General features: G+C 37.6%; 2 protein-coding genes across 2 annotated transcripts in view; one reads left to right on the top strand and one right to left on the bottom strand.

The window, feature by feature from the left end:
- LOC125226142 (coiled-coil domain-containing protein 6) overlaps window positions 1-426 on the bottom strand; it is a 53226-nt gene extending 52800 nt beyond the window's left edge. Inside the window, exons 1-2 of the mRNA XM_048130031.1 lie at window positions 219-426; window positions 4-133 (exon numbers count right to left, since the gene is read on the bottom strand). Coding sequence (XP_047985988.1) covers window positions 4-133; window positions 219-243 — 155 coding nt within the window. The 5' untranslated portion in view covers window positions 244-426. The remainder of the gene's footprint in view (window positions 1-3; window positions 134-218) is intronic.
- A 2767-nt stretch (window positions 427-3193) lies between these two features.
- The window catches only part of LOC125226181, a 39129-nt gene continuing 15672 nt past the window's right edge, over window positions 3194-26650 (top strand). The window contains 18 exon segments of the mRNA XM_048130094.1: window positions 3194-3332; window positions 4059-4169; window positions 7148-7255; window positions 7512-7724; window positions 10403-10720; window positions 11441-11608; window positions 12470-12616; window positions 13307-13696; window positions 14111-14289; window positions 15183-15277; window positions 20901-21049; window positions 21188-21310; window positions 21463-21565; window positions 22409-22523; window positions 23025-23129; window positions 23223-23286; window positions 23446-23571; window positions 24202-24292. Of these exon segments, the coding sequence (XP_047986051.1) occupies window positions 4134-4169; window positions 7148-7255; window positions 7512-7724; window positions 10403-10720; window positions 11441-11608; window positions 12470-12616; window positions 13307-13696; window positions 14111-14289; window positions 15183-15277; window positions 20901-21049; window positions 21188-21310; window positions 21463-21565; window positions 22409-22523; window positions 23025-23129; window positions 23223-23286; window positions 23446-23571; window positions 24202-24292 (2530 nt within the window). The 5' untranslated portion in view covers window positions 3194-3332; window positions 4059-4133.

The following is a 26650-nucleotide window of genomic DNA, read 5'->3' as shown; positions in this document are numbered from 1 at the left end:
TACCTGTTTTGCTGTTGAAGAGATTCAATTCTTTTTTGTAACTGATCACGAGAAACCGTGGTAGGAGGTAACATCGCCCCGCCATCGAGAGAACTGGAATCGCTCTCCGATGCTGAATTATCTATTTTATTCCCTAAAAACAAAATAAACAGAATTAAAAACCAAATGTCATCCTAAGCCTTGACGAATTAGAACATGATTACTACCACATTTCGTACCTGGGGAAATCACAGAATCATCCATTAGCACGAATGTAATGAGGACGGTCAAATTATCTACGAATTGAACTGGTAGTATTTATAGTTTATATTTTCTATCCTATACGTCCAAAAGAAAGCAACGGCAATAATAAATTTTGAACACAACTTCGAGGAAAATTATTGAAATCGCACTCGAAAACACATGAAAACTGTCGTTGTAGGCAGCCACCCATTAAGTGAGGTGTTTTTCTTCAAGATACAAGCTCAGTTTCGATTTCCACCAATAAAATATTTACCATTGACGATCCTAAGACTCTGATTGGTCTAAAAATCGAAATGAAACCACGTGACGTAACTTGAGTAGATTTCCACTAATCACAGATTGGTAAAAAAGCCACAGGCAAAGTATAGTAGTTTTAGGTAGTGAGGAGCACAATCGTAATTTTTGTCTTAGAATAATCGGTTTTTAATAAATTAAATAAATGATTAATTGACTTAACATGAACAGAAAGGCCAAGTTCAAGATAAAATGTAAATAATTATTTTAGAATTATTATCGAAATACTGAATGAAATTATGTAGGCTTATCCTACGTCTAGAAAGATTTTAAAACATAGCACATAGAACTCTGTTTCCGTGTACAAAAATCGTCAAGAGCATGTCGGGCCACGCTCAGTGTAGGGTTCCGTAGTTTCCCGTATTTTTTTCAAAAACTGTTCATCCTATCACGTCAAAATAATTTTCTTAGGAAGTCTTTATTAAGTTCTACTTTTCAGATTTTTTTTATATTTTTTATACTTATGGTTCAAAAGTTAGAGGGACTACGTGTGTTTGGGGTACCCTAATTAAATATTTTTTCCTCTTTTTATTTTACCACTTTGTCGGCGTGCTTGATATACATATTGGTACCAAAGTTCAGCTTTGTAGTGCTAATGGTCACTGAGATTATCCTCGGATGGACGGACGGATGGACAGACATGGCGAAACTGGAACCCTAAAAATTGCTGTTATAATCGACAAAGTGGGACGTTTTCCCGTGCAAACTCACATTTTGTTTCGAGGCAATAGCTTAGGATAATACCTAAATCATTATCCCACAATGAAGATTTATGAAAAATGTGTATTCGATAGCAAGGAATAGTCATAAGTAAGGATAGTTTGTAAGAAAAAGTACATTTACCCTCATTATAATTTTCCTGAACTTGGCGTATGCACTGCAGTGCCCTCTGTCAAAAACAGCTGTTCTTATATTTTTTTAATCTGTGAAGGTCAATTTATTTAAATTAACTTTTATATTAGTCTAAATAAGAAATTTTCTGCTATGAATGATGCCATAATTATTAAAAATGTATGAGAAAAAAATTTTCTTGGCCGAACGTGTTTGATATAAATTTCACCTTCTTATTAAGATTTCTCAAGACGATATTTTACATCATAAATGAAGTAATGTGAAAACTACAGGTACTAAAGATTGATAAACTCATGTCTAAGGAATTTATTACGAAAATTAACCATTACTTTTATCGAAACCGCAAGAATATTTTCGAGATATGATTGAAAATTGACATCAAATGAATGCCATTCCTGGCAACTCTGAAACTAACGCAACCTTTTCTTAGCAACACTGAATTAAAAAACATACAATTATAAAAAAAAAGTGACACACACGCCATAATGTAAATTGCTTCTGAATTTGGCGTTTGAGTTAAAAAATTACAATTTCGTGTTAAATTATTGATATTTTAATGTATAAATACGGCACTTAAAATGTCCAACGTTAATATTGGTGAGATTTTAGACTACATCTTTGATTTTCATGCAATGGTCTTTCAGGGCATAATGTAGGTTGTATCAAAGGAATCGGAGCCATTTCGTTATATCCCTTGATATTATAATCGAAAATGTTCTTGTCGGCGCTATTGTTATAAATTATAACATCATAACACAAAAAGTGCGATGAATCTTTTGATCATAAAACGGTCGATGTGTCGTCGCCATAGTTGAGTCTTACGGTTTACGAAGTCATTGGTTCTGGGCTGTGTACGTACTGCTCCGTAGGGAAGGGTGTATGAATGTCTGTCATCTTAATATGATTTTGTTCAATATTTGGCACAATTTAATATTTATTTTTGTACATTATCATTAGGTCAGTGACTGAAGTGGTTCACGTAATTAATTTACTGAAGTTGTGATTGATGTAAACAAATTGTACGAGGAAAGTTACTTGAGATTACATATTCGCATTGCGTATAAAAATATATGATTTTCCAACTTTTATCTTGCATTAATGTGTTGTGTGTGTAACAAATGATGTTTTACTTCCAGGCTAAGGCTTTGCAATGGCTCAATATTATCAGATAGTTGGACAAGCCGGACGCACGACACTTACTCTTGAAGATCTACAAAGATATTGTCCTAACATTTGTTTGGTAAATCAAGATGATCAGCAGTATTCTCAACAACAGGTAGGTTACTTTTTTATAGATACAACATCCTGTAATTAGAGATAATATCTATACAAAACTAACTGCTAAATGTGTAGAAATTTTCACTAATATATAAATATGTAACACTTAACATTTATTTGGTTCTGTGCCCAAATCACAGTTAGAAGATTGTAAATAATTTTTTTGAAAATTGTTTAAGATTGGTTCAATCCTTATCTTATTTTTACCATTAAATTCCTGTCTTGTATGTTGACAAATTAGTATTGTAGAAATTTTCTATTTCAGTTCCAATGTAATATAGAAAATTGATTAAATACTTAATCTACATTAATGTTATTGCTAATTATATTGCAGTATACTAACAATTGTTGTAACTAAGAAACATAATATAAGTTACTTATGTCACTCTTATTAATATGTTTCTGACCTAGATTTCACCTTATTAAAACAATTTGCCTGTAAAGGTGGTGGTCCAGCCCGCAGACCAGCCTAATGATATCATAGTAAGCGAAGGCGTCCAACCACAGTTGGTTGTGGGCGATGGTGGCCTGCAGTACCAGCAGCAGTACATCATCCGCCATGAGCCCCCACCACCGCCCCCACCAACAGACTTCAACAACAACAACAACAACAGCAACAACAACAGCAGCAGCAACAGCAACACCAGCAAGCATTGCATAGACAAGTAAGTTTAGTATTAATAGCATAACATTTTTTTTTTCATGACGCAGTTTTCTGATATCTGATCTTTTTAATAGGTACTATGTAATGTAAATTGTCCAAATTGATTTTGTGGCCCGAAATAGTATCAAGAATATAGCTATTATTAGGGTTTCGATGTGTATAAATATTCAGGAAAAATATCCACATTTTTGGGTTGCTAGACTCAGACATGTAATAAAATCTGCTAATATATTGGCAATTAATTTGGCTTAACCCGTTGTATGTGGCTGTCAAAAAATTGTATAATAGGAAATAAATAATTTGTAAATTAGGAAAATTATTAAAAAATCGGCGTAAATATATTTACGGCCTTATTATAAGGTTTTATTGGCTTAAAAGAAATGAGTAACTTTGTGAAAATTTGGACATAAATTAAAATATTTTACTCTGGTTTCAATAACTTTAGTGTGTTGATATTGATTGGATGAATTCAATGCTTTTCAAACTACTTATAATGTTTCTTTACTAACTCCAGCATACTAACATTTTTTTTTTAAATTTTTACCTTAGTATTTATAACCAGTATAATATTTCCATCTCTATTTATTTCATGACAAAATTAACTTATGTCCAATGAGTAGTCTTAATAATTAGGTCACATCTATCCTGAGGCACAAGAGTTCTTTATAACAGTTTGTGTAAGATAATTGTTATATAAGTTGTGTGTTTATATACAATTTATTTGTAGGTTTACTACACATCTGATTTACCAGTGGACGCTCAGGTTGTCTTGCAACAGGCTCAACAAATCATTGACGCATCTATGATGCAACAGTCCTCTCCACAACACCCTCAACATGTATGTTGTCTCAATAATTGTGCATTTCATAGTACACATTATACTGACTTGTACTCTTAGTAGATAAGATACAATGCAAATTCTAGATAGACCACGCTTAGCATGAACTGTGATCTATGTGGTTCACTTTAACATGCCATTTAATGTGTCATATTCATTTCAATTAGCAAGTATGCTGTATGCTTCTAATATTGATGTTGAATTAGTTGCAAGAGCTTGGAATAACAAACACTTGGTAACAAATGGTACAAGGAATACTGTACTGGTCACATTATTTTACCTACCTTGCCTTCCCTACATTTTACCTTAGCACTGTTGTTTTGTTTCTAACTCCAGATAACTCTCAGTTTATAGACTAATATCCAGCACCCTTATAAAAAAAATAGTTTATTTGCCAAAAAGTGTTACAAGTATTTTACCTTTAACCACCACACTAGGCTAGGCCTGTCTCGTGGAGTCAGTCCAAATATTACCATTTACATATTACATTTACATTTTTCCTACGCTGAAGAAACAATTCTAAAGAAAATAGTCTTTAGTCCCAAATTTCCCAATTTTTTTAATTCCTATACCCTAATGGTTTCCAAGCACATGAGTTTTGGAGTTTCGACTAACTGAAAGGATGTGGGTGAGTTAAAGCTCATTCAATCTGTCCTATGGAAAAGCAAAGCTCCCAAGGAAGGACTCCTAACTCTCAAGTTAAAAACTTTGGAAAAGATTCCTGGTGCTATCCTTCATATAAACTAATAACTCGCATGGAAAATATTTAGCTGCAAAATTACTGATATTAAAAACAGCTACAAATTTTTGTGGGGTACAAACGTAAGTTAAGAAATAATTTTGGCCACATTTTGTTCATTAAAATATGTTTGCTCCTGATTATTAATTCATATGTATGTCAATATTATTCAATATATTATATCAGAATTATTTCTAATGCTTATGAACTTCAAAATTACTCTTTTAACATAGCAGAAAGCACAGATAATAATACTAATTCTATAATATTTGTATAAATTAAACCTGGAAACCTCTTCTGTATACTTTTAAGTTTTCTACCTTAAGTTTTTTTTTGTAATAGACAATTGGACAGTAGGTAGTAACATGATTGTATAATAGTTCGATTATATTTTAAGAGTTGTATCCTGTAGTCAACCCAAAGTGGATTTCATAAAAAAAGATTTGACTTTGTTGTCTGTCATTCTAGAAAAAATATCTGCGGTATAATTGCCAAGACCCTCATAACATGTATGAAAACCAGCCGCAGACATTCTCAGAAATGGTTCTTGTAACGCACATACTTTGGGGTTTGTGTATAAAAGCTTTTCCATGCATTTTTTTAATGAAAACCACCTGTTTCATTTTCATTTGCTATAAGCTCGTATTTTTTACTCAACGTAAAGAAGTGTAATCAAGTATCCTATTTGTAAAAAGAACTTTTGCTGGTTGATTATTTGTGGCTTTCCATTAGAAAATGGTCCGTACATTAATATTCTATGAGAAAAGGGCCCTTATGCTTCATGTGCACAAGAAACCTTTGAATGGATGGGTTTTGAACCATAAGGACACTTCTCTAATTAACAATCGCCTAAAAAATACGAGTTTTGGAATGGTTTGCTTCTTTATGGTGTCTTGTGTACAAATATAACCAACGCTTATATGACCGTAGTTCTTCAATAAAAAAAAATCTTTTAATGCCAATTACATAATATTTTTTGTAAAAATTGGAAGAACTTTCTTATGCTTTGACTTACTGACTTGGTATTAAATGTATTTCATTAAAATATGAATATTATTGTAAATATTGTAATTCATTTCTTACTGTATTTTGTTTGTCTCTTAATTTTAAAGGATTTTCAGTGTTTCAATTTACATCTGTCGGGCTCTTTTAATATCAATACATTAATTATATAGGTCATTGTAATTTTCTTTCATCAAAATTGGTAGTTTTGCAATGTGTCATAAGTTGAAAACCAGAACTTTGTAACTAACAAATACCTAAATAGTTTTAAGTTTACTATAAAGGATCGGCATGATCTGACAGTTTTGGTTATGAACTAAGATTTGACCTTTAGGTACGCTTCAATGTTCCCCACATATAACAATGCAGTCCAGGGTCATTGGTATTGGTTTGATCTTAGCCAGCGTTCCCACTTAAGCGTTGCGTGTCTCGGGGCGCGCAACGGACGTCCGCGCCACGCCACCTGTAATTCAAAAAACGTCTCCTCAGTACATTTTGTATGGGAAGGACGTAAGACGCGCCCCAGGTGGCGTGGCGGCGGCGTGGCGCGCGCCGCGCCGCATGGCCGAGACACGCGACGCTCTGATGTGGCCGGTCCCTTAAGTTACTTTGATTATACCTACATGGCCTTACTTTTATATCTGGTTAATATTACAATTTTAGTACATTACGTATTACTGCAGACACCGCAAAGTAATGGGTTGCCAACAGAATGTTATTATACAGATTGTCATCAGTCAGGTCACCACTATGGTTTTCAACTTTTCATCTTTAAATGAAATCATATTTAAAAAACCAAATTTTACCACAGGAACAAATGGCCATTAATTAATTAATACCTGTAGTTCAAGCATGTTAGTTTACTGTCAGTTAGATATTAACTGGTCTATATTTTGGATATTTGTGATTAACATTTTACTGTCACATCTACCTAAATTTAAGTTTGAACCTTTATATCCTCTATGCTTAAAATAGACGGGTTTGTTTACATTGAGCGAGCAGCCTCGCAAGGCAATGTCCTCGCGAACCTCATGTGCCGGCCAAACGTGTCTCGGCCGAGGCAGTGCCCGTGTTTTGTAAGCACATCTATATTCGCCGTTTGCCGCGTGAGGTATTTCCCTCGCGACGCTTTTCTCGAGTGGATCCACCTAACCGCTCCTCGCTCTGAAGTCCACGATAGCGAGAATAAGCTTGCCGGATACCAGGAGTATATAAGTAAAAGGCGTGCCATTTTCAGCTGGTGAGCCCCGCCCACGTGCTGTCTCAGCCGACTGTTATACATCCCGCGCAGCAGCCGCCACCGCAGCCCCCGCCCCCTCCGCCGCCGCAACATGCCCCGCAGCCGGTAACCATTCAACATTTACTATAGTACCTATTCGCAAACTTTACTCTTACTACCGATGAATTCTCCGTAACTTTATTACTCGCACTAATGACTGGGCATAATGGGCTTATGCTTTCCGATAGGAAGTAAGTCACGAACACGCTAACGTATATATGTCAGTGTCAAACTGTTCTCAGCACGGACATTTTAAGAAATCCCTATTGTAATGAATTGGTTCATGTACCCTTTACAATCATTCACTATCTGTCTGTAACAGCCACAACAGCAGCAAATGCCGCGGGCAGCCACGCAGCAATCCCAACTCATGCAGCAACTGCAGCAACACCAGCACAACATCCACATGCAGCAACTGCAGCAGCAGCAGTTGCAGCAGCATTTACAACAGCAGCAACAGCACCAGCAGCATATGCCGCAACAACAGATTCAGCATCCGCAAGTTGTTATGCACGCGGCGTATATTAATCAAGCTGTAAGTTTTCTTGTATTTTGGACCAAAAGTCTTTGATCAGCACATCATACAGCTCAATATCCACGTGCAGCAATTGCAGCACCAGCAGCAAATGCCGCAACAACAGATCCAGCATCAGCAAGTTGTTATGCACGCGGCGTATATTAATCAAGCTGTAAGTTTTCTAGTATTTTGGACGAAAGTCTGATCAGCACATCACACAGCACAACATCCGCGTGCAGCAATTGCAGCACCAGCAGCAAACGCCGCAACAACAGATCCAGCATCAGCAAGTTGTTATGCACGCGGCGTATATTAATCAAGCTGTAAGTTTTCTAGTATTTTGGACGAAAGTCTGATCAGCACCAGCAGCAAATGCCGCAACAACAGATCCAGCATCAGCAAGTTGTTATGCACGCGGTGTATATTAATCAAGCTGTAAGTTTTCTAGTATTTTGGACGAAAGTCTGATCAGCACATCACACAGCACAACATCCGCGTGCAGCAATTGCAGCACCAGCAGCAAATGCCGCAACAACAGATCCAGCATCAGCAAGTTGTTATGCACGCGGCGTATATTAATCAAGCTGTAAGTTTTCTAGTATTTTGGACGAAAGTCTGATCAGCACATCACACAACACGACATCCACGTGCAGCAATTGCAGCACCAACAACAGATTCAGCATCCGCAGGTCGTTATGCATCTTAGACATACTGGTAACCAGAACTCTAAAAATAAGTGTCATATTTTACAGAAGAGAGTTAAATCATCTCAATTTGAGCAAAAAACCAAGCGTCACCAACAGAGGCGGCTCGCGGCTGTAATTTGTGGGTGTTCACCCAAATAATCATCGTAAGGACCAAGGTCCTACATGTATGTAGCCTACATTGTTTGTACTTACTCAATGTGATTAAATTTAAATCATATTAAATTGGCTCAGAGATGCATTTTTTTTCTTTCCTTCAATTTTCCAACAAATGCCTGAACTATAAGTTTAAATTTCAGTGAAAAATATTCTTTATTTAGTTTATATAGCTGCCCAGCTTCAGGGTTAATAACAGTAAAACATAACAATGAATAGACGAAAACTGCAGTTCATTCAGTAAATTAATGCGGGATTGTGAATGTTTTTTTTTATTTTCATCGAATGATGTGATAAGTCATCGGTATAGGTCCATGCAGACAACATCCGCGTGCCTCCGCCGTTGCGCCGCTCCAAATAAAAAACATGGAAAGCAAAACAGTTTGTCACTTTTTTCACATCCACATAACCACGGTGTTTTTTCATACGTTCCGTTTTAAAAACACGTGTAAAATTTTGGTTTTTGAAAAATATATTTGCGTAAGTTTAAGGTCGAGCCGCGGTGGCCCTTTAGCTTTTAATTCTAATCGCGTTGCAAAAGTTTTTTCACACTATTTTATAAATGTCACATTGTATCCATCCATTCTCACACACTTGCAATAAAAACAATTTAAACGGTTTCAAAATAAAATTGTATTCCCGCGCGTGCCTTAAAATAAAACTTGTTTATCTATTGTTTACTACGTTTACTAACAATTAACAAAATAGCGCGCGAAATACGCGGCTCGCGGATGACCGCGACGCATTTCGCGCCTGCGCGATGCAACCGAGACGGTAATCAAGGACAAACCCACAGACCTATATCGAGATAGAAGGAAAAAGCTTGGCGGTTGACAGGGAGACCGATCGTGTAACATTTCGAATTTATTGGTGTTCTTATTATGATTGGATTATCCTATTTAATTATTAATGTAGTTTAGAATATTTATAATATAAGTTAGTTTAAGATTTTTGCATGAATGTATTTGTAATTTAATTTGTGTTGCATACTTTTTAATCTGTTGAATAAATAGATAAATACTTGATACCACAATTGTGAATTGACTCGACAGTTTGAATTCATGGCTTATTTTTACATCGCTCGTACTCTAAGAACAAATCAATTTATTTTCATTACAATCATTACATACACATTATTGTAGCATTTATTTCATATTTATAGCTCGTTTGTTTTGAACGCACGCCAAATCGAGCTCGTCAAATTAAAACCGCAATGGAAAACTAATTTTGACATCCAATCGTCGAGCAGACTGCCGTTCGCGGTACTAAATATGATACTTTTTCTTTCTATCTTGATATAGCTCTGTGGTCAAACGTCCCTAGGAGCGGCGCTCCAGATTTACCTAATATTTCATACATAATCTTCTGTCTCACGCGCGGAGCTATGACTAAACTTCTCTTTCGCTCTTACTGAATTTCGTATTAGAGAATGTACTGAATATTTCTCCATAGGAGCGCAATTCAAAGCGCTCCGTTGAGCGCGGTGCGTATTAAATTGTATAGGAAGGGAATTGGCGGATTAATATAGACTGTATAATGAACTTTTAAGAAATATAAGTAATTGTTTGATTGGACTTTTTTGCGATAGTTTTTATATAGTATAATACATTAATTTGAGGTACCATAATTGATGTATTACTATAGTTTAATTATGATTATTTTTGGGAGTGCACCGCACGAGCGCACTTTAGGGCAAGCCGCTACTGGTCACCAACAGGTTTAAATGGAAATAAATACACGAATTTACGTGTTAAGTATTCAGGAACGCAAAGAGCCAACTTTAAGTTCCAATCAAAAAGACGACACCAGAATCAGCAACTTCTAATTTTGTCACAGGGCACACCAACCCGCCAAGCGCCCCCTAAGCTCCTAAACCAAGCGCTGAGCAGCCCGGGCTCGGTGACGCTCGTACGGACGCCCGTGCGGACCGTACGTCCGCGCCGGCCCTCCGTACGGCCGCCCATGCCTCAGATGCAGGCGCGGCTGCTGAACCCGCAGCACCAGGTGGGTACTGTGACGGTACCTACTACTGTCCTCAACCAGGCGCTGAGCAGCCCGGGCTCGATGACGTTGGTACGGACGCCGGTGCGGACGGTACGGCCGCCTACGCCCGGGCAGATGCAATCGCGGCTGTTGGATCCCCAACTTCAGCAGGTCAGTTTTTACTTGCTACGATTTGGTTCAAGGTGTAAGCACTATCTGCGCATGCTGTAGAAGATGTGTCAGCGTATTTCCTATTGTGTGAAATTTGATTTTCTATCTACTTATGTATACATACAGGTATTGGGTAGTACATCAGAATTTTCTATAATGTCTATAGTAAGCCACTTAGAAATCTTGAGAACGCAGTTATTTTATTTTTATTAAAAGCATGATTTTATTGACTTTTATGTAAAGTTTTGAGTAGTTTGCATGTGTTTTTTATTTTAGTAATTTAGATAATGTATCTGTTTTCCTAGCATGTATCCCTAAAAGTTTCCATAATTTCAATGCATGACATTCAAAGAAAATTAAAACCACAGATTTCCGCGCCTATATTGCCGAGTGGTAATCCTATTTTAGCGTCTATATACTCTATTGTTTTTACGTCTGTATGCCTTATTTGCATATCTTATGCACTGAGATTACGAACTACCAGCATGACCGGTAATGGTTGTTCCAAAGTTTAAGTTCACCCCTTGTTTTCAATATAACTTTTGTGCGATATTTTTGCTGTTGAGCTTCAGATATCGATACACATTTCCAACTGATAATGTTATTGTTTCTTGATATTTGATTATTCAGACACAATTGACGGTCTTTCCCCACCAGAAAGCAAGGGTTGAACTTACTCTTGAACGCTATGTCAGGTTAATAGTGGTACTTTCGTTACAGGGTGTAGGCAGCGTGACGCTGGGCGGCGCGAGCCCGCTGCGCGTGAGCACGCCCCGCCCCGCGGCGCGGGCGCCGGGCGTGGCGGGCGGCGTGCGCGCCGAGCCGCGTCTGCTCAACCCGCATGCGCAGCAACACCGTCCGCCGAGACCGCGCACACCCCTCAACCAGGTATTATGTCAGTTTACACTTGCAGGATATAGGTAACGTGACTCTGGGTGGCGTGAGCCCATTGCGAATGAGCACCTTCTAGCTCAACGGTGGGAGTGGGTCACATGATGCTATGCAGATACACGTGATCTATAAAATGAAAAATCGTGCTGAATACCGCCCGGATCGCCCGCACCTATCGACCAGGTATACATACTGTTCAAATCTACAGGGTGGGTGCTAAGTGGTCCCAGACAGACGCGCGCGCCAAGCCGAGACCACGCACATCTACCAAATACTGTCTAGTTTGCAGGGGTAGGTACATTCCGGCTATGAAGCGGCAATGTAGTGCAGTGTTCCAGTTGGTGCTGTAAACTAATTCTCCTTGGCCATCACCCTTCAATTTTGCGTAATGTTTGGCGCACTGATGCCTTACAAAGTGTTGAGAATCTGTGTCATTGCCAATAAAAGACTAGAGATATCTATTAACTCTTGAGCTTACCACCCAACCTCATATGCTGACATGAGACACATGGGATTGGGAATTCACATATACTTGGCCTGTAAATAGTACATTGTGCAACAAGGGGAGGAAGTAGAATATTACCTACTAACGAGAGTAAGTTAAATCGCGACGACTTGCCGGAGCGATTTAAAGACGAGTTAGTAATATTCATACTTCCCGAGTTACACACAATGTTTTTCATCACACTCGCAATGTAAAAAATATGTAAATAGATGTAAAAAAGTTAAGTACGGTACAAGAAATTTCATTATTCCCTTGAGAGAACGATTTTTCTATAACTCACGCTCCGCCTGCGTGCAATAGCTCATTTAAAGTGCGGGTGTGATGAAAATTAAATTATTCCCTTTGTATTTTAGCAGCAGCAACAACAACACCAGCAACACCAGCTCTCCACACACGTGAACCAGCTCGTCAACCAACAGCAGATGAACCAACAAGTTCACCAACAGCAGCAGCAACAACAACAACAACAGTTTAATCAACTGAAGCTCGCTACCCAACAAGTAATTATTCACGATTTGAGTTTACAATTCTAACATGCTTCACAAAAAGTCACGTTTCACTTCAAATAGAATTCTAAAACCATATTTGTGTCGCTTAACTTCAAACTTGGGTAAATCCATTCTGCTATGAGGTTGATTATCTTTCAGATCATATTACATTAATACTAATGTTATAAATGGGGAAGTGTGTGTGTGTGTGTTTGTTTGTCGGTCTTTCATGGCAAAACGGAGCAACGAATTGTCGTGATTTTTTAAGTGGAGACACTTGAAGGGGCGGAGAGTGACATAGGCTACTTTTTCTCTCTTTCTAACGCGAGCGAAGCCGGCAGGCAAAAGCTAGTTTTTTATATATTCAACCTTAAAGCAGAAGGGATTTACCCAAGTTTGCAGTTGACACATTTTCAGTACAGACGGTGTTTTTTGCTTGCACTAGTGCGCAAAGAGGTTCATTACTTGTCAGGTCGAAACTTCAAAGGGCCATCTATATTGAAAAACGTCGTACGACACACGTGCGAAAAGGAAATTCGTAACTCGTGTCGATTCGGTCGTGTTTTAATTCTTCTTTTTTTTATAAAATTTTCGCACATTGTATGTTTGAGAAAAGCACTATACATGCCTCGGCGTGAAAACGGATTCCCGGCCTCGTATCCCTATCCGGCGTCGCTCGCACGCTCGCTCGGCCTATTACAGCAACAACTTCTTATCAACCAGCAAAATCAGAATCAAGCAACACGAATCATAACTCAACAAGGAACAATCGTGACGCAAGGAAACCAATCTATGATGCAGCATAACGTAGTCCAACAACCGACCCAGAATGGCCCGATGCAGAACACACTCACTGTGATACCTCAGCGTTCATCCCCGCACCCTCAACAACAACCATCTAAGAAGGTCATCGTTCAACCGAACAATGCTAATGACATGGATGATCTAGAAGAAAGCATAACGGCTGCTATTCTAACGAAACATACTGTGAATGAACCTGTACCTCAGTACCACTCCCCATCACCGCAGATACGACCGCAGGCTTCTACTCATCAGCAAATGAATTACAGTCCGCAGTTAGGCTATCAGCAGGTATGAATTTCTATTTAAAATTATACCTTCAACTTATGGTGATACAATCTTATGAAAATCTAAATCTACATTGCAAATTAACTGGAATTTTGACTTTCTTGTTAGATTTAGATTCTGTGCAGAAAGACAAGTATATACAAGGGATACATGATACGACTCTTCTCTTTTCGTACAAACTCTAGTACGTTTTTAAAGATTTTCCCCCTTATTTAGAAACGTTTACTAAAGTTATCAAGGCGATAAAGTTCGTTTGTCCCTTGCTATCACACCAATACGTCAGAAAGGGACAAACGAACTTTATCGGCTTGATAACTTTAGTGTACCTCTATGAATAAGGGGTTTATTTTTCGGGTATTGCGTTCTATACAATTGTAGTCAATATAAATTATTAACATTACAAACATTTCTAACTAGCAAATGTCGTACGAGCAACAGCCTCACGCACACCAAGTTCTAATGGACACTGACGCGGAAGACGAACGGCAGATGCTGACGCTATCTACCGGACAGCGGATGACCTTGGCGGAGTACAAGAGGATCCACCAACCCGCCATGCGCGTGCCGGGGGCGCAGCCTCAACTGCAACAACCTAGGTAACTATAACTAACGATATACTGCATGCTTTATATGTCCTTGGAAGACAAGTGACAGATGTGGACGTTATCCACGGGACAGAGGATGACGTTGGCGGAGTACAAGAGGTTCCACCAACCCGCCATGCGCGTGCCGGGGGCGCAGCCTCAACTGCAACAACCTAGGTAACTAACGATATACTGCATGCTTTATATGTCCTTGGAAGACAAGTGACAGATGTGGACGTTATCTACGGGACAGAGGATGACCTTGGCGGAGTACAAGAGGATCCACCAACCCGCCATGCGCATGCCGGGGGCGCAGCCTCAACTGCAACAACCTAGGTAACTAACGATATACTGCATGCTTTATACGTCCTTGGAAGACAAGTGACAGATGTTGACGTTATCCACGGGACAGAGGATGACGTTGGCGGGATACAGTCAGCTGCAGAGAAAAGGAGACCCCCTGCCATACAAATTTGTATGCAAGGGGGTCTATTTTTTCTGCAGCTGACTGTACAGGAGGATCCCGCCCGCCACCAACCCGCCATGAGCGTGCCGAGCCTCTGAAACAACCTAGGTAATAATGTTGATCTACATCTATTTGTACAGTAGTCTTACTTCACAATGGAGACTGCAGCTCACAGGTTTTTTTTTTGGTAGATGAAGATAGGAATGTGGAAATGTCTCATTTTTGTCACTCAGCCAACATAGTAATTATCGAGTCAGAATTATGTGAAAGCTCAAATGAAATTTTTGTTCAAAATGTATTTTTTTTTATTGATTTATTTCTGTCATGTCACAGAGACTTACATCGAGTGGCCTCTGCTAAAAATTAGATGTTAGTTTATTTACCATGACAAGTAATGTGCAAAACCAACAACTATTTTTTACATGTTGATAATTTACAGGGATAACGGCCGCCAAACGCTAGTGCGTAGCAAGGAGCAGCAGCGGCCGGTACAACGCGTACCTCCTATGCAATCACAACAAGTGCCTCAGCATGGTAAGACTTAATAAACTTCCTAAACCTACTTAAAAAAAGATTCTGTTGTAGTATTTTATGCAACAGACGTTTAAAGGAGGTCAAAAAAGACGAGTGGCGTGGGTAACAATTTGAGGCGAAGCCGAAAATTGTTCAATTTCACGAAACGGCCATCGGGACTTGAAATTAGAGAATAGTTTAATAGTGATTTCTGTTTTTTAGGGTTCCGTAGTCAACTAGGAACTCTTATAGTTTCGCCATGTCTGTCTGTCCATCCGTCCGTCCGTCCGTCCGTCCGTCCGTCCGCGGATAATCTCAGTAACCGTAAGCACTAGAAAGCTGAAATTTAGTAACAATATGTATATCAATCACGTCAACAAAGTGCAAAAATAAAAAATGAAAAAAAAATTTTTATTAGGGTACCCCCCCTACATGTAAAGTGAGGGCTGATTTTTTTTTCATTCCAACCCCAACGTGTGATATATTTTTGGATAGGTATTTAAAAATGAATAAGGGTTTACTAAGATCGTTTTTTGATAATATTAATATTTTCGGAAATTATCACAGTTATAGTGACTTTCATATTTTTATAAGAACAGCATGCACTTACGTCCATAACAGTGACATTTGGTGCATTGGAACTGCTCATGATGTGTCACTTTTTAACCGTGAGGTTCTCAATTCGTCTGTATGTTTATTTTTTTTTTTCATTTTTTTATGTTTGTTCCTCGATATCTCCGTTGTTACTGGACCGATTAAAAAAAAAATATTGAATGTATATGAATACAGATTGGTCCCATTTTTCTCAGAACCCAGTTCTGATGATGGGATCCTGGAGTAATCGAGGGAACTCCTCGAATCTGAAAGGCATACGTATGGTGATTTTTGTGTTTTTAAAGGAACAGCATGCATTTAGGTACGGAACAGTGACATTTGGTGCAGTGGAACTGCTGATGATGGCCAGAATGGAACTTCTCAAATCTGAACGGCACGCTTATAGTGACTTTGGTATTTTTATAAGAACAGCATGCACTTTCGTCCAGAACAGTGACATTTGGTGCAGTGGAACTGCTGATGATGGTCAGATCAGAACCGATCTTCTCAAATCTGAACGGAACACTTATAGTGACTTTGGTATTCTTATAAGAACATCATGCACTTACGTCCAGTCCAGAACAGTGATATTTGGTGCAGTGGAACTGCTGATGATGGTCAGAACACTCAGAACCAAACTCCTCAAATCTGAACGGCACGCTTATAGTGACTTTGGTATTTTTTATAAGAACAGCATGCACTTACGTCCGGAACAGTGACATTTGGTGCAGTGGAACTGCTGATGATGGTCAGAACCGAACTCCTCAAATCTGAACGGCACACTCATCGTGACTTTGGTATTTTTGTAAGAAAAGCATGCATTTAAGTTCAGAACAGTGACATTTATTTAGTTATGTTTGTTAAGCATAATTATTGAGTTTTCAAGTCAAAGTTTGTCAAGCTTCGATTTCTTATAATCGGATTCATGAGGAATTGAGAAACTCCTCAAACCTTAGCGTTATACGTATATTGATTTGTGTTGCCATCAAATAATTAGAGCATTAAAAGCAGTTTTAAAAAATACCTACACATTTCTACATAATCCAACATTCGCAAGTAGCTTTCACCACAACCCGAAAGGCGGCGGTTTTTTTTTCTTAAAAAATATTAAACGTTTTTTTATGGGATAGGAGGCAAACGAGCAGATAGGCTGCCTGATGGTAAGCGATCACTGCCGCCCATGGACACCAGAAGCACCAGAAGTGTTGGAGGTGCGTTGCCGGCCTTTAAGATGGATGTACGCTCTTTTCTTGAAGGTTTGAAGGTCGCATTGGTCCGGAAATACCGCTGGCGACAATTCATTCCACAGTTTAACTGTGCATAACGTGACCAAATTTGCAAAACATTGCGTCTTAGAAACATTTTAAAGGGTGAAAATCAAAATATGTACATGTTCGTTCTAAAAGTAGCTGATCAAGCATCGTCGGTTTGGAAAGCCTGCGGTAAAATATTTGCTCATTACTATACATATTCGATTTAAAGGGTTTTGAGATTTAGGAAATAAAACAACGCTTCATTAGATTTAATTTAATAGCATTATGTAATTATAATCTCAATGTAAGTGCAAGCAGTCTTATAAATTTACAACAAACTTAAAAGCGGAAAGAAATATATGCAGAAAGAAAAAAAAGAAGCTGTCAATGCGTGTCGGGCCACGCTCAGTGTAGGGTTCCGTAGTTTTCCGTATTTTTCTCAAAAACTAACCTATAAAGTTCAAAACAAATTTTCAAAGAAAGTCTTTGTAAAGTTCTACTTTTGTGATTTTTTTCATATTTTTAAACATATGGTTCAAAAGTTATATAGGGGGGGGGGGGGGTGCGCACTTTTTTTCCTTTAGGAGCGATTATTTCCGAAAATATGAAAATTATCAAAAATCGATCTTAGTGAAACCTAATTCATTTTTAAATCCCTATCTAACAATATATCACACGTTGGGGTTGAAATGAAAAAAAATATCTGCCCCCTCTTTACATGTAGGGGTACCCTAATAAAACATTTATTATTATTAACGACCTTCCACTTATTTATAATGAGCCCATACATGATGGGGTTATGATGAGGAGAATAGCAGTTCTGTTGACCACCTCCTGACTCCATCATGAGAACTTGGACCTCGTCTAGTTCGATGGTGCTCGTCAGCCCAAATCTAATGAGCCCGAACATGATGGGGTTATGATGAGGAGAATAGCAGTTCTGTTGGCCACCTCCTGACTCCATCATGAGACCCTGGACCTCATCTAGTTCGATGGTGCTCGTCAGCCCAAATCTAATGAGCCCAAACATGATGGGGTTATGATGAGGAGAATAGCAGTTCTGTTGACCACCTCCTGACTCCATCATGAGACCTTGGACCTCATCTAGTCCGATGGTGCTCGTCAGCCCAAATCTAATGAGCCCGAACATGATGGGGTTATGATGAGGAGAATAGCAGTTCTGTTGGCCACCTCCTGACCCCGTCATGAGACCTTGGACCTCATCTAGTTCGATGGTGCTCGTCAGCCCAAATCTAATGAGCCCAAACATGATGGGGTTATGATGAGGAGAATAGCAGTTCTGTTGACCACCTCCTGACTCCATCATGAGACCTTGGACCTCATCTAGATCGATGGTGCTCATCAGCCCAAATCTAATGAGCCCAAACATGGTCGAGTTATGATAAGTAGAATAGCAGTTCTGTTGAACATCTCCTGCCTGACTCCATCATCATGAGAACCAGAACCTCATCCTGGTCCCAAAATATAATAATAATTCAAACTCTCAACAAAGTTCACGTATAACTTAAAATCCAAAATCATATGAAAAGCATGTCGAATGCTAAAATTGCATAAGGTGTAAAAAGGATCAAGATTTGTTTAGTCGCAGTTTACGGCACTTCTCGGAACTATCGAACTGCTTACGAAAGCTAGGTGCGCCGGACGATCAAACGCAGGTCCGTTGTCTTCGAGCGCTCGGCGCAGACTGAGCGGGCTCGCGTTAGCACAGTGTCTTTTATTCGAATTTTAGGTGTTTTAAAAACATATCTATCGACAGAAAGGTATGTCTTATATGTATGATTTTTTCTTATAGGTCAATAAGAAGTTCTAGTTTAGGATAATATTATTTAAGAGTTACAAAAAATGCAGGAATCGCAGGAAAAATACATAATGTAAACCTCTTTTTATCGAAAAAATGGGGAGGATACGGAAGGTTATTTATCCACCATTTCAAGTAAATCTTAAAATGTCAAAGTATTAGCTAACTCGTACAGGATATAACAAATAGGATTGTGATCATTTATTACCCCAAATAACATTTTTAACAGCACAATCACGATTCTAAACGAGCTATCCCACTACGAAATTTGAAAACGTCTTCCGAAAAAACTGATTTTTCGGAAGTATAAAAAGACGTATTTTAAAGTAGTACCAAATGATTTTCTAGCTTAAGATATGTACTTTTAGGAACATTATCATTTTTTTAATAATCATTTATAGTTTCTTTATAATTTTGAATGAAAAAGGTTCCATTTTGCAAAAAACGCTCGTCTTTAGGAATAAGGCCTCTTAAGACGCCACGAGTATTTTTTGACTCAGTTAAACACCGTTGCATACAATACTTTTTCTACGACCATGCACTTAGTTTTTAATAGTTTTCTTGAATAACTTTCGTGAAATTCACACTGTTTCCTGTATTTTGACGCAAAGGTTTGCACTGTCAGCTCAGCTACCCAAAGCCTTCCCGCGCGCAGTATCGTTATAACAATGCGTTGCCATGGTTACAGAGCCAAACAATGCGTTTTCAGTTTTTTTGATACTGCGCGCATGCGCGGAAAGCCGGCGGACGCTGGCTTTGGGGAATATACTTTTATGTTTTAAAGTTCTATGCACGACCCTGTAAATGACGAATAACAGTTCGGGAGTAGAAAAAAATAATTTTACAGGCATATTTTTTTTTGTAATAATTGTTTGACTGGGATAGATATGTAACCTATCGGTAGAGGTACCTTTATCGTGGCGGCGGCTTACACTATTATTATGTTATGCGACGTAAGCTCAGATCACCATAAGGTACCCATACGTGTTTTGTAAGTAATTATTATCACCAGTGCTTTAGTCTGAGCAAAGAGGATCGAGTATTATAGAGAGTTACTGTCAAAGTAAAATGTGTAATCACAGTGCATAGACGCCATCTCTCGACACAAGCTTAAAACTTTTGAACCTCGGTTTTGACAATTTGACCCATATTTTTAGCTTGATATGTGTTAAAATGTCAAATATTAATATTAGCGCCATCTAGCCGAGCGTTCCCCAAAGGTGTAACGCTATTAAGGCCACCATACCTTTTCCTCTAGGGCTTAGGTACGTTTTTTTCTTAGACTTATCCGTCTATACGGAGTTACATATGTATGTCTTTGGTCTGAGCAACCTCCTTTCTGTACATCTCGCTCGAATCGATAACAATGTTAGTACGATCGAGATGCATAGAAATTAAATAAATAAATAAATATAGGACATTCTTACACAGATTAACTGAGGCCCACGGTAAGCTCAAGAAGGCTGTGTTGTGGGTACTCAGACAACGATATATATAATATATAAATACTTATATACATAGAAAACATCCATGACTCAGGAACAAATATCTGTGCCCATCACACAAATAAATGCCCTTACTGGGATTCGAACCCGGGGCCGCGGCGTAGCAGGCAGGGTCACTACCGACTGCGCCAGACCGGTCGTCAAACAAGAAATTATGTTATTTCATTTCATTTCATTTATTTTGCAATGTGTGTTACAAAGGTCTTAATAAGTATACATGTGAATAGTTTCAACACACCCTGTGAGGGCATTGCAATATATCTAAAGCTAAGATCTAAAACTAGATTTAAAGTTAATATTTCTACACAACGAATGTCATTTCAGTTAAAGTTAATTTTAAGTTAGTAAAGAATACAATTCAATTTAGCCTTAATAAATAATTGATAAATTGATAAGTTACGCACTCGCTAGTCAATACGTCAGTGTCAAGCTCGTGGTAAGGCTACTTTATTCATAGATTATTTTATCCACAGACAACAATGAGCCACCAAGTGGTCCATCAGAGCAGTCATCTGAACCTCAGTCAGCTAAAATGTTGATATTCCTACAAAATGGTGAACAGAGACTAATCACATTTACACTGCCAAAAGAAAGTTGTACGCTTCAAGAGGTTTTAGAACAGGTATTTCATTTTTTTTATACTAAATCAATTTTAGTATCCCATTAGAACCTTTCCGCTTGAGAAGCGTTTTTGGTGTGTTTTTCAATTAAACGAAATTCAACTAATCATTTAAATGTAAAATGACCATCTGTTTTTTAGGTGAATGTTCCATTTTCCGAAGATACTCATATACAATGTATGCAAAACACAAGCAGCGAGATAGATTACTTTGTGTCAGTTGGCTCTACTTCCAGAATTGAAGACTTGTTGGAGAATCATCCGGTAAGTCAAATAATATTTATGACTTACACAACAGAATTTATAATACAACTTATACGACTGGGTAACCATACTCTTACATGTATACTTTTAGTGAACTAACATGTTATTTTAAAACCACTGGTTTCATTCTAAAATATATTTGTTCGTAACAGATGCTAGTTGGCGATATAAGCAGTCGAAGTTCGCCTAGTGTGTCTTTGCAACCTCAAAGCAGCGAAATGTCTACCCCAGAAAAGTCGTCATGCCCAGAAACAGGTAAGAAAGTATAACTACAAAAATATGTAAGTGTATTGGTTGGTTGTTAACTAGGCGTAGTTATAAAAACACCATGGATCCCATCATTGACGCTCTCGTCCTCGGACCCTATCACAAAAACTAAGAGTGGAAGAGAGAAGAGCATTAGAAAAACAGATAATTAAAATATGCTTTTCGCGATAAACCCTCGGATTTAGTCGTTTATGGTCTCGTTTATTTAGGTTTTCATACAAATTGTATATACGCTGATCGTGCTCATGCTTTATCTGCGAAAAAGGCGATTTTTCTGTTGTAATTTCCGATTAAAAGTTCCTTACTGCACTCTCTGCACTTGAATAATAAGGACCTTTCTGTGATGGAAAGCTATGCGTTGTCTCGCTCGGACAGCGGGTCCGCGCATTTGTTATCGAACGATACGATTTTAGCAAACCTTAATCACTCTACTTGATATTTCTTTTTTTTTTTTTTTTTTGCCATTTGTTTTTTTATGAAGTGAGATATTAAATTAAAAAAAAAAAATATTTTTCCATTTTTCCTTTATTTTCTATTTCTCAGAATTACTAGCCTTTTCAATCCTAGTAGTTAAAAAAATTGTCACATACATTTTTTTCTTATTTTGTTACCATTTTCCGTACATGTTGTATGGGGTACCAAAAGAGGAAAGTAAAAAAAATGTATGGAAATTCTGGGACACTTTTTGTCTTCCAGTGAGATTGAAAGTACTCGTGATTCTGAGTACAATTTACCTAAAATTCCCTAAAACAATAAAAAAAAAATTATTAGCAAAAAAAGAAATGCTCATTTATAGATGTAACAGTTTCCTAAATGGTCCATTATTTGCAGCGAGTCAAAGCCCAGAATCTCCCGCGCACACGCCGCCGCCGCGCTACGTGGACGGCATGCTTGCGCTCTGCAAAACGTGCGGCTACACCGGTTTCGACTTCAGTCGCTGCGAAAGGTTTATATATTTTTATTTTATACATAACTGTTAATTTTACGAGACATGGTGTGATAGAGACAACATCATGAAAATACATTATGACACACAGAATAAATCTTTCGGCTATTTATCAATCTGTGGTAGCACACGCAAAGGGACGTCAAGTTGTACCAATCCTAATATGCTACGTATCATATGCTAGCCAATGTGTACAATGGTGCTACATTGACTCTTAGACTAAGCTCGTTAAATAAAGATTTAAAAAAAAAACGTATGCGATCCGAAAGTTGCCGGAATCGCCCCATCGGGGGAGAGTCCGAACCTTGCTTAATAACTCCAGTTATTGTATGTTTTGAGCGCCACAGTGTCTGATCAGTTTCGATGAACATACTACCGATGTCAATCAAAAGGCATGCAGGGGCATCATTTATAACAATTTATTTTAGGGAATGATTTTAGCTTACCACCTAGAACTAGCACTTTACGTTAGTTCTTTACTAAACCGTTTTTGTTTTGCAGATGTAAACGTGTATTTACTGAAGAACCTAAAAGTGTACCAATAACAAGTAAGAAAGTAGAACAAAAGAAAAAGGACCCCGAGAAATTAATTTTAGAAAAACAAAAGTGAGTATATTAAATTTATGAAAAGATTTTTTTTAAACTTTTCAAGTATAGGTTTGTTTGAAAATTATGTAATTAATAATAATCCTGTTTCAGCTGTGGCGATGGAATTAAATTAAATTTATTAAAGACTACAGTAAAGAATTTAAATAGTAAAACGGTAAGACAATTTCCCTATTGTTGGTAATGTTGGTATTTCAAAAAGTGTGGATAAATAATATACTTTCACCTATTGAACTTTATTAACGTTATTTTGGCGGTCAGATGGTGTACCTGTTTTTATTCAGAAAAATAATAAATGTTATATGTTTTTATACAGCCTGTTCAAGACAAAAAGCCACCCAGAGTTAGAAAGCCGAGAGGGAAGCAGCCAGATCCGGAACCTGTTATACTGACATTAAGCTCTGACGAAGAAGACTCCAATAGTTCTTGTCTGAGCAACCAGGTATTTATCTATAGTAAAGATTATTTACAGATTCATTGATCATAGTAACGATACTATACATTTGACATAAAATGTTTTGAATAAACGCATTATTAAGCTCTGATTTGTCCGTACATGTACACATAAGCCAATGAGAAGGAAATGACATCTTTTAGTCCCTAGTCGCACTAAGGACGAGGAAGCTAATCTATAGTTATTTGTTATATAAGGGGGCAAAGTTGTATTTTAACGACGAGTGTAGAATAGAAAAACGGGCAAGTGAAAGGATTCTATAGTTGAACCACGAGCAAAGCGAGTGGTTTGAAAATAGAATCCTGAACATTGCGAGTTTTTCAACCCAGTACAACGCAAAAAACGCGTTTATCACTGCTTCCAGTAGTTCCACATGTGGTAAAACATCTTAATGTAATAATTGTAAAGCAGAAAATTTGACTATATTAAAGGTGAAATTACTTTATCCACTAGTGGATAAAATGCGCTTTTACCCGTTGGTATTAAAGGACAAAACACGTGTTTCCGAGCTAGTGAGGGGAAAAAGCTATTCACTATTTTCTCGTTCAAATAACGATAAAAAGATTGCTGAAATGGTGTGCCAAAGATTTTTCTCTTATTCTTTCATTATTATTTTAGCATGAACATTCCATAATGATGAAGGAACCCTCGATGAGCGAAATAGAAAGCGGGACACCTGACAGCGGCATTGGGATTGATCAAATGGATGGTAAGTGATCATTAATCTGTTTAAACAAATATTAATTCGATATCTATTTATGAACCTATACTGTACACTGTGTGCATTTTGATAGCGGGTCAGAGAGGGCAGCTACCAGATCCAGTGCCGTTACGCGAAAATGGTCTCAGAAGACATTTCCTCGATTTCAAATTAATGAAGATTGATGTTTATAGATTTTGGAAAAAAAAACATACCTACATGCGAGAACAAAACATCCAGAGAGCCAGATTTCGATCGGACGTCCGTGCGCTCAAGGCCACGTCCGCGTCCGTCGACCGATAGTTTGCACGGTTATGTGTATTTCCATTGTCCAGATCAGTGTTGCCAGAAAAAGTTCATTATTGACAAAAAATATGCCAATCAATCATATCCAGCATTAAAAGCTTGTATTGGACCTGGTTTAGCTAACATTTTCCTTTGAGAAATTTCGATCTCATAGAAGTAGGATGACAAAGATGAACTGTCTAATATCAAAAGTGAGACCAAAATTGGAAAAAATTGGAACAATTTCATTAAACCCAAAAACTTTTTATCCTTTGGCACAGTATAATAAAGAGTACTATCGTGTGCCTTTGGAGTGTCGGCCGATTACGTCAGTCAAATTTCAGTTATTAGAATAGAATCTAAATTCCAATGACTCAAAAATCAGCTATAGGATCATTAGGAACGAAATTAAAGTTTTCTATGGGCATCCGATTTTTTTTTTAAATTAAATTTGCCGCTTTTTTTTAGCGACCGAAATGCCTTAACAGTGTATTAACAATAACAATTTTGTTAGGAGGAGTGAAAGAGACAGTGCTATGTTATCAAACACTTCAAAGAGATTTTACCGGTTTTCGGTTAGTTACGTCGCAGCACTAGTGATTTTTAGTGTTGCCGGTTTAAAAACGTTTATGCGCGCGCCACTACAGTGCCGCTTGCGACAGAAACGTCAAAGTCATCTCCATTGCTGAGTTTAGCGAGGCGAGCACGTCATGAATATAAGAAACGAAATTAAAATTTAACATCGATTAAACACTTGAAATGCTTCCTAAAAGAGAAATTCACCTTAATAAAGGTATATTAATCTTTATTTTTTATAGTTACGCTATTTTAAAGAAAACACGTTATGTGTTACGCCGCTAAGTGAGTTATACGTTTATATAGCTACTGAAATGTGTCCACATTGGCGAAAGAAGCTTAATTTAACGCGTAATTATGTTGAATACGCTAGATTGGTTACGAAAAATACTGAGTGTTAATTAAAACTTTTTATTCAACTAGAAAATTGTAACCTATTTTACAAACATAAACATCACAAAAAATCGTTATAAAAGCTCACCTAATGTCAGATTTTTTGCACTTTAGCGTGCTTTTATCCGTCGTCGGGTATAATATAAAGTAAAACATGTAAGATATATTGTGAACAAAGAAGTGACTTGTTTAGAATACAGTGAACACTCTAAAAAGCTGTTGCCTTTGTGTATGTAACATCCCAGTCCAGTATGTAATGTCCCAGTAGTAATTTTAAAGTTCATACATATTTTCCATTTATGTGAAATTGCACTGAAAACAAAACAAACTAACTTTTCTGCACGCAATTATAAGCTGACGAAGGCTCACACGTTTTTGTACTCTGATTCCAGTTTAAGAAAAATTCAAACTTATTTGTAGGGTGGGATATAGTAGGATGAAATGACATCAACACCGTATAAAACTGACCTCTGACAGCTGGCTTGAAATGACATCAACACCTTCTGACGAGTTTTTCGAACTACCCGCACTTGGTTTTGATTATCAACTTGAACTGTTTGCGCACTAGGGATGTTACTCTGTCGACATACAACACTGACGATATTCGATTTAACGACTGTCGATATTATTCTCGGCTTACACTTATTAATGACAGGATTCCATGTGGATGAGATCCTAAAACCTTCGTCCCGATTGAAATTGCGATGTTTTTTGATTTTAAAAATAATTATGTGTAATAATCGTGAAAGTTTAAATCAGTGGTTTACTGTATGTATCGTGAATTTGCTGCATTTGACATGTTAAAGACACAAATTGTGTTGGAATTCACAAAACTAAATCTGTCTTACTCTTAACAAGTATATTGTTATACTTTCTCTCTCATACATGTAAACTATTGAATAAAAAACAACAGCCCATAGTTCCTAATCTTAAGGACTTTGTTTGTATTTAAGTCGCTTGGTAGCTATTAATAGGAGCACACCTTGCCTTACTATATTGCAATAATATATTTCAACTCTTATAAATCGCCATGTGTCTTTTAATTAATTGCCCTAATTCTAATATTAATCAGCTTTTAACATAATCATATGATATTTAATGATGCAGCTAAAG

This window comes from Leguminivora glycinivorella, chromosome 5 (genome assembly GCF_023078275.1).
Source record: "Leguminivora glycinivorella isolate SPB_JAAS2020 chromosome 5, LegGlyc_1.1, whole genome shotgun sequence".
NCBI classification, from domain to species: domain Eukaryota; kingdom Metazoa; phylum Arthropoda; class Insecta; order Lepidoptera; family Tortricidae; genus Leguminivora; species Leguminivora glycinivorella.
The sequence above is the reverse complement of the archived record's forward strand: the minus strand, read 5'-3'. Positions and strand labels throughout refer to the sequence as shown.